The sequence below is a fragment of the Ipomoea triloba genome, chromosome 7 (assembly GCF_003576645.1).
Source record: "Ipomoea triloba cultivar NCNSP0323 chromosome 7, ASM357664v1".
Taxonomy (NCBI): Eukaryota; Viridiplantae; Streptophyta; class Magnoliopsida; order Solanales; family Convolvulaceae; genus Ipomoea; species Ipomoea triloba.
The window spans coordinates 28,724,920-28,739,834 of NC_044922.1; the positions used below are offsets into that span (position 1 = coordinate 28,724,920).

The 14,915-nt window shown below is 35.0% G+C and overlaps 1 protein-coding gene across 3 annotated transcripts in view; it reads left to right on the top strand.

The window, feature by feature from the left end:
- The first annotated feature begins 1,542 nt into the window (after positions 1–1,542).
- LOC116025219 (dicer-like protein 4) overlaps positions 1,543–14,915 on the top strand; it is an 18,841-nt gene continuing 5,468 nt past the window's right edge. The window contains exons 1-19 of one of the 3 annotated variants that reach the window (XM_031266362.1): positions 1,543–1,888; positions 3,372–3,549; positions 4,206–4,316; positions 4,593–4,733; positions 4,827–4,899; positions 6,147–6,187; positions 6,392–6,526; positions 6,598–6,726; positions 8,047–8,185; positions 8,423–8,510; positions 9,223–9,415; positions 10,033–10,193; positions 10,281–10,487; positions 10,617–10,876; positions 10,961–11,235; positions 11,318–11,748; positions 12,491–12,585; positions 13,476–13,681; positions 13,805–14,014. In XM_031266362.1, the coding sequence (XP_031122222.1) occupies positions 1,716–1,888; positions 3,372–3,549; positions 4,206–4,316; positions 4,593–4,733; positions 4,827–4,899; positions 6,147–6,187; positions 6,392–6,526; positions 6,598–6,726; positions 8,047–8,185; positions 8,423–8,510; positions 9,223–9,415; positions 10,033–10,193; positions 10,281–10,487; positions 10,617–10,876; positions 10,961–11,235; positions 11,318–11,748; positions 12,491–12,585; positions 13,476–13,681; positions 13,805–14,014 (3,246 nt within the window). In that variant the 5' untranslated portion in view covers positions 1,543–1,715. Of the gene's footprint in view, positions 1,889–3,371; positions 3,550–4,205; positions 4,317–4,592; positions 4,734–4,826; positions 4,900–6,146; positions 6,188–6,391; positions 6,527–6,597; positions 6,727–8,046; positions 8,186–8,422; positions 8,511–9,222; positions 9,416–10,032; positions 10,194–10,280; positions 10,488–10,616; positions 10,877–10,960; positions 11,236–11,317; positions 11,749–12,490; positions 12,586–13,475; positions 13,682–13,804; positions 14,015–14,915 lie in introns of those variants that run through there. The other 2 variants (XM_031266363.1, XM_031266364.1) reach the window with 2 other exon arrangements.

Genomic DNA, 14,915 nt, shown 5'->3' on the forward strand with positions numbered 1-14,915 from the left:
ATATATATATATATATATATATATATATATATATATATATATAAGCCAAAGATCTTAACCAAGTCAAGTCCCCGCTAGTCCAGGCTCGAAGACGGACTTAGGAGTTGTAAGTGGCTGCTGGCCTAGGGGTCCTTTGCCCATTGCTCAAGCCTTGACATTCGATCTTTTATTCCCCCGGCAAATTATGCTATGGAGCTGGGTTCACATTGCAAGGAGAATCCGGGTCTATGTTCACAATTTTAGAATTCTATATTCACAATTTTAGATCTCAGTATACAAAATTACATTACTTAATATTCATAATTTTTTAACTCTATATTTACAATTTTGTTATATAGATCCAAAATTGTATTATACTGTTAAATATAAAGTTATGAAACTCCGAATATAAAGTTATGTAATTGTGAATTTAGAGTTCTAAAATTGTGAACATAAATTTTTAAAATTGTGAACATGGACCTGCGTTTACCTGACAATTTATATCGTGGACCAGAGTGCATAATGCATTGTGCACCTCTTACCAAAATGTTAGGAGATGAGTTTTATGTATTATAGGTAATCGTTCTGTGTATTATAGGCAACCATTCTGTGTATTCTAAGCAACCGTTCCGTGTATTCATGTTAGTAACACATGTTGTGATGTGTTTGTGCACTCGGATGTTTAGGAGGATGAGTTCTGTGTATTTTGTGTCAATATTATGTGTATTCATGTTATTAACACAGGTTGTGATGCGTTTGTGCATTCGAAATTTCGAATGTTAGGAGGATGAGTTATGTGTATTCTGTGTCAATATATTATGTGTATTATAGGCAAACGTTATATGTATTATAGGCAACCGTTCTGTGTATTCTAGACAATAATTATATGTATTATAGATAATGAATTAGTCGGAGTCATTTGCGTCCGTGTCCATTAACATCGAAATGACGTTGTTTTGGACCAGAGTCCACAGTGGGTGCACGATATAACGATTGCATCCACCTTGCTCTGTGGCATAACAACTGATTCTCCGCTTGGTTGAGCTTTGCTATTGGGCATTTGATCCATGGGCCATACACATTCTAGGCATATTAACATATCAATCAAATATTACAAAGAATATATCCCCTAAATCCAGGGCGAGGACCAGAATATGACTCATATATTTTCCATATCATATTAATATATCAATCAAATATTGCAAAGAATATATCCCCTAAATTCAAGGCGAGGACCAGAATATGACTCATATATTTTTCGTATCATATTAATATATCAATCAAATATTGCAAAGAATATATCTCCTAAATTCAGGGCGAGGACCAGAATATGACTCATATATTTTCCGTATCATATTAATATATCAATCATATTTGCAAAGAATATATCCCCTAAATCCAGGACGAGGACCAGAATATGACTCATATATTTTTCGTATCATGACCATCTTTAGGTAAAAAGATAAAAAAGAAAAAAGTAAAATCACTTTTTAAAAGTAATTATGCATTAATGTGAATAAAATGAGCAAGCGTTTAACTAATGACAAAGTCCTACTCCGTAGTTCTCTGGTTTGCATGATAGGTTGAAATGTTGAATGAATCTATCAATACCCTTACACAATTACGAAATCTTAGGTAGAGAAGGCATCAAGGACACGAGAAGATTCCAGTCTGAGTCAATCTAAGGTCAAAATTCTCATTGACGACAGCAGCCGATCACCGCCGTCCCCGCCACCATGGACGTCGGCGACCTGAGCAATGGCACTGCATCAGAACCACCTAAAGGTTCCACATCCCGTCTAACTCCACTGATCATTGACGAACTTTCGGGGCTCTCTCTGGGGGACGACGAAGAGGCCCCCGTAGAGGAGTCCAAACCTGTGAAGGACCCGAGGAGAATTGCCAGGAAGTATGGAATTTTTATTTTAGCTCTGTACTTTCATTTTGCTGTAATGTGTTTGCTTTGTTGTTAAAATTTTATGTATGCGTTGAGCTTTACCAACTGGTTCGGACGTTCCGCGATCGGTCGATCAGGTTATCAAGAGAACTTGAATTTTGATTGTTATATGATTGATGAACTTTCTGCGGATACATATATCTCTATATCTGAATGTATCTAAGGCTGCATTCCCGCGGTCAATGTTGCGAAAGTTCTTTGCAATTGTGAACTTCATTTCTAGTTATTTTTGAACTGTTGAGAAATATGGATTTGTGGTTCCGTTGGGGAAGTTGTTAGGGAAGTGCTCCAACCTGGTCTGCCTGAGTGTGGGAACAAGTACATTACATACATACTACTATACTTCTATGCCTGTGTTTTGCTACTGAATTTTTCGACATGAGGAAAATTTTTCCAAATTTTCACTCAACAAGCCAATTTATGAACGCACAACCTATTTCTGGCTAAACGGAGGTAATATTGCCTAAATCTCCCTTCCTTTTTTTTTTTTTGAAAATCAATCTCCCTTCCTTAACAATGGTTATAGAAACAGATTTCCTTTTTCCATTTTTGGTTATTGTAAGTTTCTGAATAAATTTGTGCACCAAAATCATTTTAAACAAAGAAGCCACTTAATCTGCCACCATTCCCCCTTCTAAACAATCCCAATCTCAACTGGTTCACTACTTGTTAGGAGAGTGCATTAGCTTGCCAACTCAGGCGTACAAACCTTTTAAAGCATATGTACATTTAGAAAGCTTAACATGGGTCAAAAACTTGAGTCAATAGATCTTGGTTCCTTGTATGTATATACATTAGTGATTAGCTTCTTAATTTTCTGATGAGAGATACTTTTCTCAGATCCCTTTCAAACAAAAACACCAAAATGTCTACAGCATCATTTATTGCTGTCGTGTGTTTCAATGCCCACCACTAATTTTCTTACCATAATCTTATGATATAACATCTAACTGAAGAAGAAAATTAAATTCAATTTATCTATATTTTGAAAATGGATTAATAGTTGACTAAATTATTTGGAAATGGATTAATGGGGTCAATTTATCTCTTTTGTATATTATAATGACTTATAATTTAAGAGCATATATAGAACATTTACAAATTTCCAGTGGTGTTGGCTGACCCTCCTTGTCCTTTAATGTCCTTGATTTCACTGTAAGATATTTAGCCAGAAAACGATCTATCATATCTTCTGCTTGGAGCTGGGGCCTGGGGGAAATCCTTTCAACAGTTGACCTTCTTACATTAATTCTTGTAATATGTCATCTTTTTGTCAAACTGAATTGTGAACTAGTGGCATAATTTTAGTTTATAAGTGACAACCTTTTGGATAAGACCTCAAGTAATTAAATATTTGATGCAATTATTTTATTGATGCTTATCGTCTTCTCCATAAACTATACACAAGGTAATATGATGTATTGAATCTTAACAGGTATCAGATCAATCTTTGTGAGAAAGCTTTGGAAGAGAACGTTATTGTATATTTAGGAACAGGTTGTGGGAAAACGCATATTGCTGTTTTGCTTATGCATGAGATGGGCCACTTGATAAGGAAACCCAAGAAGAATGTATGTGTCTTCCTTGCTCCAACAGTGGCTTTGGTTGAGCAGGTTTCCTTCTTGTCTTCTATTTTTCTTAGCTTATGTCCTTTGAATACTTAAAATCCCTATTTATGCATTTATAATCTCAATGTTTCCAGATACCTTAACTATTAGTTTCTCTGATGGACCCTGAAATTCTTAGACAGGGATTGACCTTCAGTCTTCAAGTGGGAGCATAGTAGCATACTTTGCTGAGCTGGCAGTCTGGCACAAAACAAACTAAGATCATAGTTTACATGGAAAATTGTCTGAAAGCAATTAATATTTAGCTTGTTGCTTTGGCATGTTTAATGGATTGTTCTAGGCTAGTTTCAATTCAGATTAAAATATATTAATTAGGTTCGGGGTCTTACATAACTGTGTCAGTCTGTCAAGTGAGTGGGGGAAAACTAGAGGGTTCCAACATATAAGTTATGCCCTAGGGACCTGATGCGTATTTGTGAGCCATCCTTGATAAGTTGCCAGTCACATTTTCTCATAACATGGCACATGCTATTTTTATTTCATTATTATTTTCTACTAAATTTGATCCTTTATTTTATGGTAGAAGCTTATAAAGGATTAGTTTTGGAGTAGATGCTCATGCAGAAGGTTCTTTGATTTGTAGTTTTCTAATATTATTATCATAATCTCTAAGTTCTTTGCTTTGCCCTTTAATTTGAAAGCAAGCCAAAGTCATTGAAGAATCAGTTGATTTTAAAGTTGCAACATATTGTGGGAACTTAAAGCATTTAAAAAACCATCATGACTGGGAGAAGGAATTAGAACATTATGAGGTTAGTCTAACTCTATCTTTACAGATTTTATTATCTTTTGAATAATATTTGTTTGAGATATAAACCAACAACCTTTGTTGGTAAGCTGTGTCAACTCTGCAGCACAGACAATCCATTTTTCTATTGTGAGCCATAGCCTTCTATTATAAAGGGTGCTTCCAGATCCTAGGCCTGTCAAATGGGATGAAGATTTTTGGTTCTTGAAATAAAACAAAATCTTCTCCTATTTAAGTGTCTATAAATATTAATCCACCCCTTTTCACGTTCTTTGTGCAGGTTCTTGTTATGACCCCTCAAATACTGCTACAAAACCTTTCCCACTGCTTTATCAGGATGGAAAAAATTGCACTTCTTATATTTGATGAGTGTCACTATGCACAAACTGAAAGCAATCACCCGTATGCTGAGATTATGAAGGTATTACATTGTGATAATATTTAGAAGATTGCTATTGAGTACTTCATTGATCCTTTTATTTTTATTTTTATTTTTTAATATAATCTTGGACAGATTTTTTACAATTCTGATTCAGAAAAACTGCCCCGAATATTTGGCATGACTGCATCTCCCAAATTAGGGAAAGGTGATGTGACATTCCTGTTACAGTTATTCAATGATATATTTTATTGTAAAACAGTGAATAGGTTCGAAGACTATATATATATGTTCTTGTATTTACTGTGTGTTCAATGTACACGGAGAAAGAACTATTTATACAAGCTAAGGAATGAATTGAGCCACATAATTCAAACATCTATCTCTAAGGGTTGAGAGTGATTCTCTCACCTGCCACCTAAATCCTCTAACACTTATTTATTGGAAATATGCATTAGTTTTATACTTATCAGCATGTTCTAAGATCTAGATCCCATTAGACTATTAAGGGTGTGTTTAGTAACGGGAGAATTTACTGGAAAAATAGAAAATGGAAAATGTAAAACTGGGTGAGTTTAGTTCTATTCTCTATTTTCCATTTTCTACAATTTTCCCACTTATCATATTCCAACAGAAATTTTTTTTAAAAAATGAAAATGTTCATCAACATTTATTTTTAACCTTACTTTCCAATTAAAAAAAAAGAAAACGCATTCATTAACACTTTTTTCCAAAACGATCATTTAAATGAAACATTGAATATTTTATTTAATATATTTTTTGTGTCCATATTAAAAAGCATTTAATAATAACTTTCATGAGATATTTACAATTTAGTGAATTTGATTTTCATGTATGATGTAAGATGCTACAAAATAGGCATTGTAAATGGAAAAACAAAGTATATTATAAATGTATTAACTGTTCTCCAAATGAAGTATAAAGTGGAAAATTAGATAAAAGGTGTTTTCTATTTTCCATTTTGGAAAAATAGTGCATTTGAACACAAATTCACGTCAAATTTGAAAACTTTTGTTATATAGTAGGGTTTAGGGCTTTGATACCATGTTGAAACCAAGGGATTGAAGGCTGGCAGGTGGCATAACCACCACCCATTAGTGAGGTGGAAGCTAATATATATGTATAAACTAGAAAAAAAGGAAGAATATATTGATTATATCGTAATGTAATGCGGTGGATGCCTTCTAACACTGATATACATGCTTATATAGGTATGTAATGGGCTAAACCTTGGACTACAGATTCTATATTTGAACAGTATGCATGCTTGCATATTCTCCCTTATTTCTTGCTCTGTTTGTTACACGTTTCTCATGTTTCCTAAAGTATGCCTTTTGCACATAGGTGGGCTGTTTCTTGGCATTGAGAAGCTATCGCTGCTTATCCTTGTGATTCTTTTACCATTTGTAACTAAATGTCTCATACTTTTTTCAGGTGCTTCAATTCAAGGTCTTGAGAATGTACTACGTGCTAAGGTGGGCTTACAGGCTGCAATGAATGTTTTGTTGGTTTATTTTAGTTATTGATGGTATTGCTTCGAGGAATATCATTGTTTCCTAGTTAAGGAATCAATTTCATGCATTTAGGTTCAGCAATGCGGCTATGTGGCAACACAAATCCAAATAAAATAAAGCATTAAACATAACTTCGTTAATGGTCTGGATTTGTCTCCTATATAGGTTTATTCAGTTGAAGATAAAGATGAACTAGACCAATTTGTGGCATCTCCAAAGGTCAATGTTTACTATTACAGATCAACCACAGATGGTCCTGTTATGATTTATTCTAATAAACTTGAGAGGCTAAAGCACCAGGTATTCTGTGACATGTTTTTAATTAGTATAATGTGTATAAACTTGCATTGGTTGCTCATATGCTACAACAGTTTGTGACAGACTTGCACAAGCAAAGTGGTGATCAGACTATTCTTAGGAACACAAAAAAGTCACTTCAAAGGTGTCATTCTCATCTGATCTTCTGTCTTGAAAACCTAGGCCTTTGGGGGGCATTACAGGTTTGTCATGCTTCTCTTATTGGTGTATTATCCCACTTTCTTTTTCTTTTGTAACCTTTTACAATGCAAATACTTCCATTGTGGTTCAAATCCTTTATTTCATGCACGCGTCCTGTTATTTCATTTTTGGTGGTTGGGAATGGGTTGAAGAAGGAAAGGAGTATTTGGCAATTTGCTATCCTTTCCTCATAGGACTTGAGTAAATTGGTTGTGATCATAGCCTCAAAGACCTAGATTGTCTTAGTATGAAATTCCTACTCTCACACTGATAAATGATGCTTGAACTTTCTTGGGAGTATCTTAATTATTGTTCCATTAGATGCTATGACTTATATTAGGGCTAGATGATAGTGCTATATTAGCGTAATCAGTATAGTAGTATTTTAATTGGTGATGATGATTATCAGAACATCTTCCGCTGTGGGAGGCAATTTAGGTATATTTTAACTGGTTTCTGTATTTAGCAAAGTCACAAGGAATTAATATAAATACATAAGATTAATATAAGCCTTTCACGATTCGTTAAGCTTTTTGCTCGTGGGTTAGGAATTGAAATTTGGGCCTAGGATCTGTTGGAGGAGGTTGAATTGGGAGTGAAACACGAGCTAGAGTAAGAGCATGTGGATTGGTGGTATTGGGTTGCTTGGGTGGAGAGGACAACAAGCCCAATAAGTGACATTTCCGTGAAAAACCCTGGGCAGTGTTAATTGCCTCACTCAAGGTATGGGGTCGCGTTTGCTCCACATCAATTCTAATAATTTCATGGAACCCGTCTGTGAATAAATCCACCAGTTGATTGACTTGATTCAGTTGAACCGTCCTGACTTGAGCGAGTCGAGTCCGAAGCTTGGAGTCCTAGACACTACATTCTATATCAACTATACCATTTACTTTTTGCAAAATTGAAAGTTTAATGGACCTTAATTCCATTGTCAGTGTATGCCAGCATTTTCTCTTCAGGGATGTTTTAAATAATCTGCTATAAGATTTTCTCAATATGATTGAACTGATTTCATTGCCTCTGATCCAGCCACTGTTTTTATTCTCTTTTCCTCCTCCCCCCCTTCCCTCCCTTCTTTTAGGGTAGAAATTATGACGGAAAAATGGAACTAATGAAATATTTCTTTGTGGGAGTTGTAGCCACACTTATCACACGTGGGTATGTGAGAAATGCTATTTGATTCTCTTAATCTGACATTAGTAATGAGCTAATTATAACCCTACTTTTTTCTTTACTAGATTATTTTCATAATTTTCATTACCAGTCTATTGATGAATAGATGCTTTAACACCTGACATTCTTTTCTGCTTTCTTTAAAGGCTAGCCGTATCCTTTCAAAGGGCGACAATTATGAGAGCTATGAACTGTTTGAGCCAGAACGGAATGGCAGTGTCAACTCTCTATGTGATAATTATTTAATTCCAGCTGCTGCAATATTTGCTTCTGGTTGTAACAGGGGTATGTGTTAAATACTTAAATGCTATAGTGACCAAATGTGTATGCTATTGTGAGTCTTACAGTTCTCAGTTTCTTTTTTGTCTCATTGTATTTCATATTGAGTGAAATATCTTGCATGCTGTAAACATTTTTTATGAACACTGCCACAGTGCCACCTCTTGATAGGGGAGGTGCACCTTATTACATCATATGAGCTTTCTGCCTGTTCATTGCAAATTATATTTATCTTTCTTGCAGATGGGGTTACAAATGATTTGGAGCTTCTTGAAGAACCATTTTTCTCCAAAAAGCTGTTGTTACTGATTCAAATCCTTTCTAACTTTAGGTGCGTTGACTTTTCATGGATTGGGAATTATTTACATAGTCAAAAGTCAGTGGGTGGAGACAAACTTCTATTGTTAGGGGCTAGTTTGGTGGTGTGGTTTCTTTAGTGTCAAACTTTAGTAGGAAGCAGGTAATTGGCATCCAATTGATGGTATTGTTGTTAGTGTTAAAAGGTGAAAATTTGAGAAGTGTTTTTATCAGAAGTTGAGGGTTTTCAGTTGAAAGTCTTGGACCTTGTGTCTGTTGAAGTTTGGTTCCAATTATGAATCTGCCATTCTATTTTTGTTTAATACTTTAATTACTAGAAGAGATGCATGCTGCCACTTTGAATAACACTGCTGTATGAATTAAAAGAATACAATTTCTCTTGTTCACCTCTAAGATAGAGTGGTTCCCAATCAAGAAAAGCAGTTCCATTTACTGGCTGAACAGCTTTACTCTAAGATGTGGGTTCAAGCCTTGAAAGCAACCTTTTTGAAAAGAAAAGTAAGGTTGCATGCTATTTCTTCCCTGCACCCGTATGACATGAGAGCCTTGTGCCCTAACCCAAGCTTTTATAGTTTTTACCCTACTATGATTTAGGAGCAACACTTCTTCAGAGCTATTCACATTCTTCTCTTGTTAGTCCAATTTTTCTAATTTTTTAGTAGTTATCTTTATGAAATATATTATTTACATCTGCTCTTCTAAGTACCTGCCTTTATCTTTTTTAGGGTACGACCAGACATGAAATGCATAATTTTTGTCAATAGGATTGTGACTGCAAGATCTTTGTCATGTATACTTCAGAATCTGAAGCTTTTAACTTCATGGAAGTGTGGTTTCCTTGCTGGGGTCCACTCAGGATTGAAGAGTATGTCACGCAAGAATACAAATACCATTCTTGACAAATTCCGCTCTGGTGAGGTATTGCCTCATAACTGCAACTCTACTTGGCTCTATGTGTCTACACCAATCCCAAGTTTGTTTGTTTGTTTTTTTTTTTTAAATCTTGCTTTAATAGTTCTTTTGGGAATGCCAAGCGCACAAAAATTAAGTAGACAAAATGACCTATTTGTAAAGAGCAAATTTTTATTTTTGTCCTCAACTATTGTAACATTGTCATATTTAGTCCTACACTCCTACTATTTTAATTTTACCATAAAAGAATAGGACTAAATGTGGCAATGTCACAATAGTTAAAGACTAAAAGTGGACTTTGCTCTATTTGTAAATGATAAAATGAATGAGACATTTGTTTTTTGTTTCTTTTTTACTTGCTTTCTTCTCAAACTAAATCTATTTTTCTTTCTCTCTCTTCATTCACCCCATCCTATTTGCTTCCTCACTCCATACATATAGATTAATCAACAAGGAACTGTTAAGTTATGATATTAGCTTGTTCTTGAAAGTAGCTGTTGAATGCAAGTGATAAAAATAGGTGATTCAACAATGCTAACCTTATCTCCATCTTTTTGTTCCCTCTCTCTCTCTCTCTCTCCATTATGTGCTGATTTGATTCCATACCCTTTTGATATTTCCAGCTCAATTTGTTAGTTGCAACCAAGGTTGGAGAGGAAGGTTTAGATATTCAGACATGCTGCTTGGTAATACGTTTTGATCTTCCGGAAACTGTTGCCAGTTTTATACAGTCAAGAGGTCGTGCCCGCATGCCGATTTCAGAATATGCTTTTATGGTCAACAGGTGTTTGCCAAGTTTATGGTTTATGTACCATTAAGTATAGTGTTCTGTAGACAAATTCTGAACCTCTGATTTTCACAATTTTGACAGTGACAACCTGAGGGAGCTCCAGTTAATCAATCATTTTAAAAGAGATGAAGCACAGATGAATGAAGAAATTCTGACCAGAAAATCTTCAGGGGCATTCAGCGATTTCAATGAAAAAACATACAAAGTGGATGCAACTGGAGCAACTATCAGCTCTGCATCAAGTATTTCATTACTTCACAGATATTGTTCAAAGCTTCCACATGATGAGTATGATCTTGAAAAATTTTGTTTTCTTTCTAAATAAGTCTTATCTTGTCAAAATTGCTACACTGCCTTTTGATTTCCAAAATCACTGATTTTCACTATATTCATTATCATTTGTTTTTTCTTTTTCAGGTTTTTTATCCCCAAGCCACAGTTCTATTATATTGATGACACTGAAGGAACTATTTGTCGGATAATTTTACCTGCTAATGCTGCAATTCATCAAATTGAAAGTTCACCGCACTCGTCAATAGAAGCAGCTAGAAAGGATGCCTGCTTGAAAGCATGCAAGACCTTGCATGAACTTGGAGCTCTTTCTGACTATCTTTTAATAGATCCAGATGATAGAGATGACTCAATGCAAGATTTTTCTGATTCAGAAGATTCTGATGGTAAGAGAATTAGGATATTTCTACTACTTGATTCCCTTCTTGGGGTGGTACATGTTCTGATTATTGGTTGTATAATGTGTGCAGATGAGGGTTCACGAAAAGAACTCCATGAGATGCTTGTTCCAGATGCCTTTAAAGAATCATGGAGTGAAACAGAAAGTCCTGTTTGTCTTCACTCCTACTATATCAAGTTTTCTCCTAATCCTGTTGATAGGGATTATAAGAAGTTTGGCTTGTTTGTCAAAGCAGCTCTTCCAAGAGATGCTGAGAGCATGAGACTTGATATTCACTTGGCTAGAGGTAGATCTATAATGACAGTTCTTTTTCCCCATGGAGTTGTGAAGTTTGACGCCAATGAGGTTTGGTAGCTTTATATCCTCTTTTTGGGATGCAAATTCAACATCCTGCCTAACTTGTACAAAATGATTTATGTTGAACCAGATAAAACTAGCAGAACAGTTCCAGCAGATGTTCCTAAAGGCTATTCTTGACCGGAAGGAGTTAATTCCAGAATTTGTTTCATTGGAAAGAAAGGGTCCTAGGGACTCAAGTTCAACATTTTTTCTGTTGCTTCCTGTAAATTTGCATAAAGATAACAATTTTTTTGTTGACTGGAAACTTGTGAGAAGGTGTTTGTCATCACCAATTTTTAAGACCCCAGAGGATGTTAAGGATGATGGGATTTCTCAATTTCATATCCAGCTTCAACTTGCTAATGGTCCAAAAAGTAGAAGTGATGTTGTGAACAGCTTGGTGTATATGCCGTGCAAGGAAAAGGAAGCATTTTTCTTCATCGCTGATATTGTTGTGAACAAAGATGGGTACAGCTTGTTTAAAGATTCCAGAGATCACGTGACACACTATGCTGACCAGTAAGTTGTCAATGATGCAATATCTCATTATGTTATGAAACTTGATTTAGAAATTAGAATAATGGTTCAGCACTCCATTATTCTTGGATATGAAATTTCATACTATAACATTTACCATGGGAGTAATAGATAGCCAGCTCAACAAAACCATAATCTCAATCTAGTTGACACATATGGATTATATGCCTCCATTCTTGTCTAATAAGCTTCAAAGCAACTATGAATCATAGAGCCATCATATCTTTGCAATAACTTCTATCCATTTTGGGGTTGGTCTACCTCTGTTATCTTCTATTCATTTTGCGGTTGTTGTACTACTATCCTTTGGAGTGGCTATTTATTCAAAGACTGTTACAAGAAAAGCGTAGTACAAAGAACATCATATTCAATATGCCATGCAAATTCATCCATATTAAATCCGAAAAGAAACTTGAACCTTGGTGTATGACAGTGGTAGTAAAAGGCATTGTTTCTCTTTCTACTGTGCTAGTAAATATCCTTTCATAGATATCCCTTCGATATAACTCTAATATACATTAAAGGGTTTTTGCACTGTTACCACTCACCATAACCAAACCTTGTCACACCATAGGGTGCTGTCTACAAGTAGGGTTGTTTGTGAATGCAGCTCTGATGGGATGCTGAGTTCTGTATATTGTGTGTATTGTATAAAAAATTACAGTTTACACTTAGTGAAATTCAGTTTTAATTTTTATAATAATCATTGACGTCTATGTAATAGGTATGGCATTCATCTTTTATACCCTGAACAGCCGCTTCTAAAAGCAAAACCACTTTTCTGTCCGGACAACTTACTAAGAAAGAAGGGAAACACAGGTAATTTTTTATTGTCCTTTGAGGTGTTGATTTATATAAGATTAGAAAACTATGGCTCTTTCCAACAAGGCATCTTATGCGCATCTGTTTCAGTAAAGCAAGTATGTGTTTTCTAATTTTGCTGACAAAAAAAAAGAGACTGAATTTGTTGTGAAGATTGCATATTGTGTATACTGTATAATCAATTTCTAAGTGTCATAACCTACCCCAGCAAGGAATTTTTTTTAAAGAACCCTAAAAAGGAAATTTAAAAAATGAGAAAAGGGAAATTTTCTAAGGGTTTCATCTTATATTTTAGCCGTGAATACCCACACATTATGATTTATGACTGAATGCAGTTATTGGGGAAATACTATTAGAAGTTAGTGTATGACCTCTTTTTATATATTAGTTTGTATTTTGTATTAAATTTGAAATTTAGTTCTGGATATCACTACTTTAAGTTCATTTTCCTTAGACCTATGTAAATCTGTGATACTTGTGCCTGTGAATGTTGGATCAAGGTGGTACCACATCAATGGGATGTGGAGTGGGTACAATTTTCTCATTATTGGTAGACGGTGGGTGCAGCCATTCTGTGATGGCTATTAAGAAGCCAAAGTGTGTCACTAGTCTTTGTAGTTTAATTTTTTTGTACTGCATTGTCTTTAAATAAATAAGACTACATGTCTGCTTGACCCACATCATCGATACAGTTGCCTGGAAACAATCAACAGCCCTAATTCCCTAAATCAGAGTTTGTTCTTGTCTTTGATGCACAACATTGTCTTATTTAGATATGTGTAATATGCAACAACATTTGTGCAGCAATTAACAAAAGTACATGATCGTTTACTACTTTTTAGTTGTGTTGTCTTCTTGAATACATCTCATTTTATCAATTCGAGCAGAGATGCGTGAAAAAGAGGAGTACTTTGTTGAACTGCCTCCAGAACTCTGTCAACTAAAGATTATTGGTTTCTCAAAAGATATTGGAAGTTCATTATCCATTTTACCATCCTTTATGCATCGCCTTGAAAGTTTGCTTATTGCTATTGAATTGAGGAAGCAACTAGCTGCTGCTTTCCCTGAGGGAGGTGAAGTCACTTTGGACCATGTGAGACCTTCTTCTCTCTTTATGGTTGCTCACTTTTTCCTAAAACACCACGTGACTTCTGAGGCAAGTGTTATATGGTCCATCTTTGAACATTGTCTAAACCAAGGTATGAATTTGGACCAGGTTCTTGAAGCACTCACAACAGAGAAATGCCTTGAACACTTTTCCCTTGAAAGGCTTGAAGTGCTTGGTGATGCATTCCTTAAGTTTGCAGTTGGGAGGCATATATTTCTCTTGAACAATGCCCTAGATGAAGGACAGTTGACTAAAAAGCGTTCAAAAATTGTATGCAATTCCAACCTTCATAAGCTGGCAATAAAAAGTGGTTTACAGGTAAAGGACTATCTGGAGTGGACAGTTAAATAGCCTGCCTTCTTATAGTATTTTCCTATTAGTGCATCAATTGTTACACCTGTTCAGCTCATCTCATTTACCCCTAAAAATATTTTAGTTTAGTTTGTGTTGAGGATAAATATAAAATAATGAAATTAATCACATGTGCTGCCCATCACAAAAAATATTTCCAAGTATTTGGCCCATCAATAAATATAAAGTAATTTAGTTGGTGTGGATACTTCAATGGTTTGCTTTCATAGATCCTACTATACGCTTCTCTCATATGCCACCGATGCTCATTTCAGCACTCTTTGTTTCTTTTTCATGATATTCTTTGTGCAACATTCTTTGCAAATAACAAATCAGATTTTCTCTATATGTTTATAACTTTGTTTGTATATGCCTACCACAAATGTGTCTTTATGCAATACTCCACTAGCTGACTCTCCGTTTATGCTAAGTCTAATTTATCTACTGCCCCTCCACTTTATGAATTATGTAAAGGCTAGGTTGAGTTGGTTGGTTTTGAGTAGATCTATCCATTACCCATTTATAAGAGTTTGGGGTTTAGATTTGAGGTAAATTAAATCCCTCTCCTGGCATTAGGCATAGATTTGAATCTCTTCCCCATGAAATATATCCTAAATAAATTTATTACCCATTTAATTAATGGATTGGGTCTTTAATGGGCCCTATGTGCACCAATGTATCATATGCATTTATGCACAAATCAGATCAAATTCCACTAATATTTTTAACTTTCCTTTCATTTTAAAATTGTTCATTGTTTTTCTGTTGCAAATTGATGCCAGAGCAACCCATTATCACTAGCAACCTCTTGGTGGCCCACAAAGTAAGTGAGCTTAAAAAACTTTTTTTTTTTTTTTTTTTTTTTTTT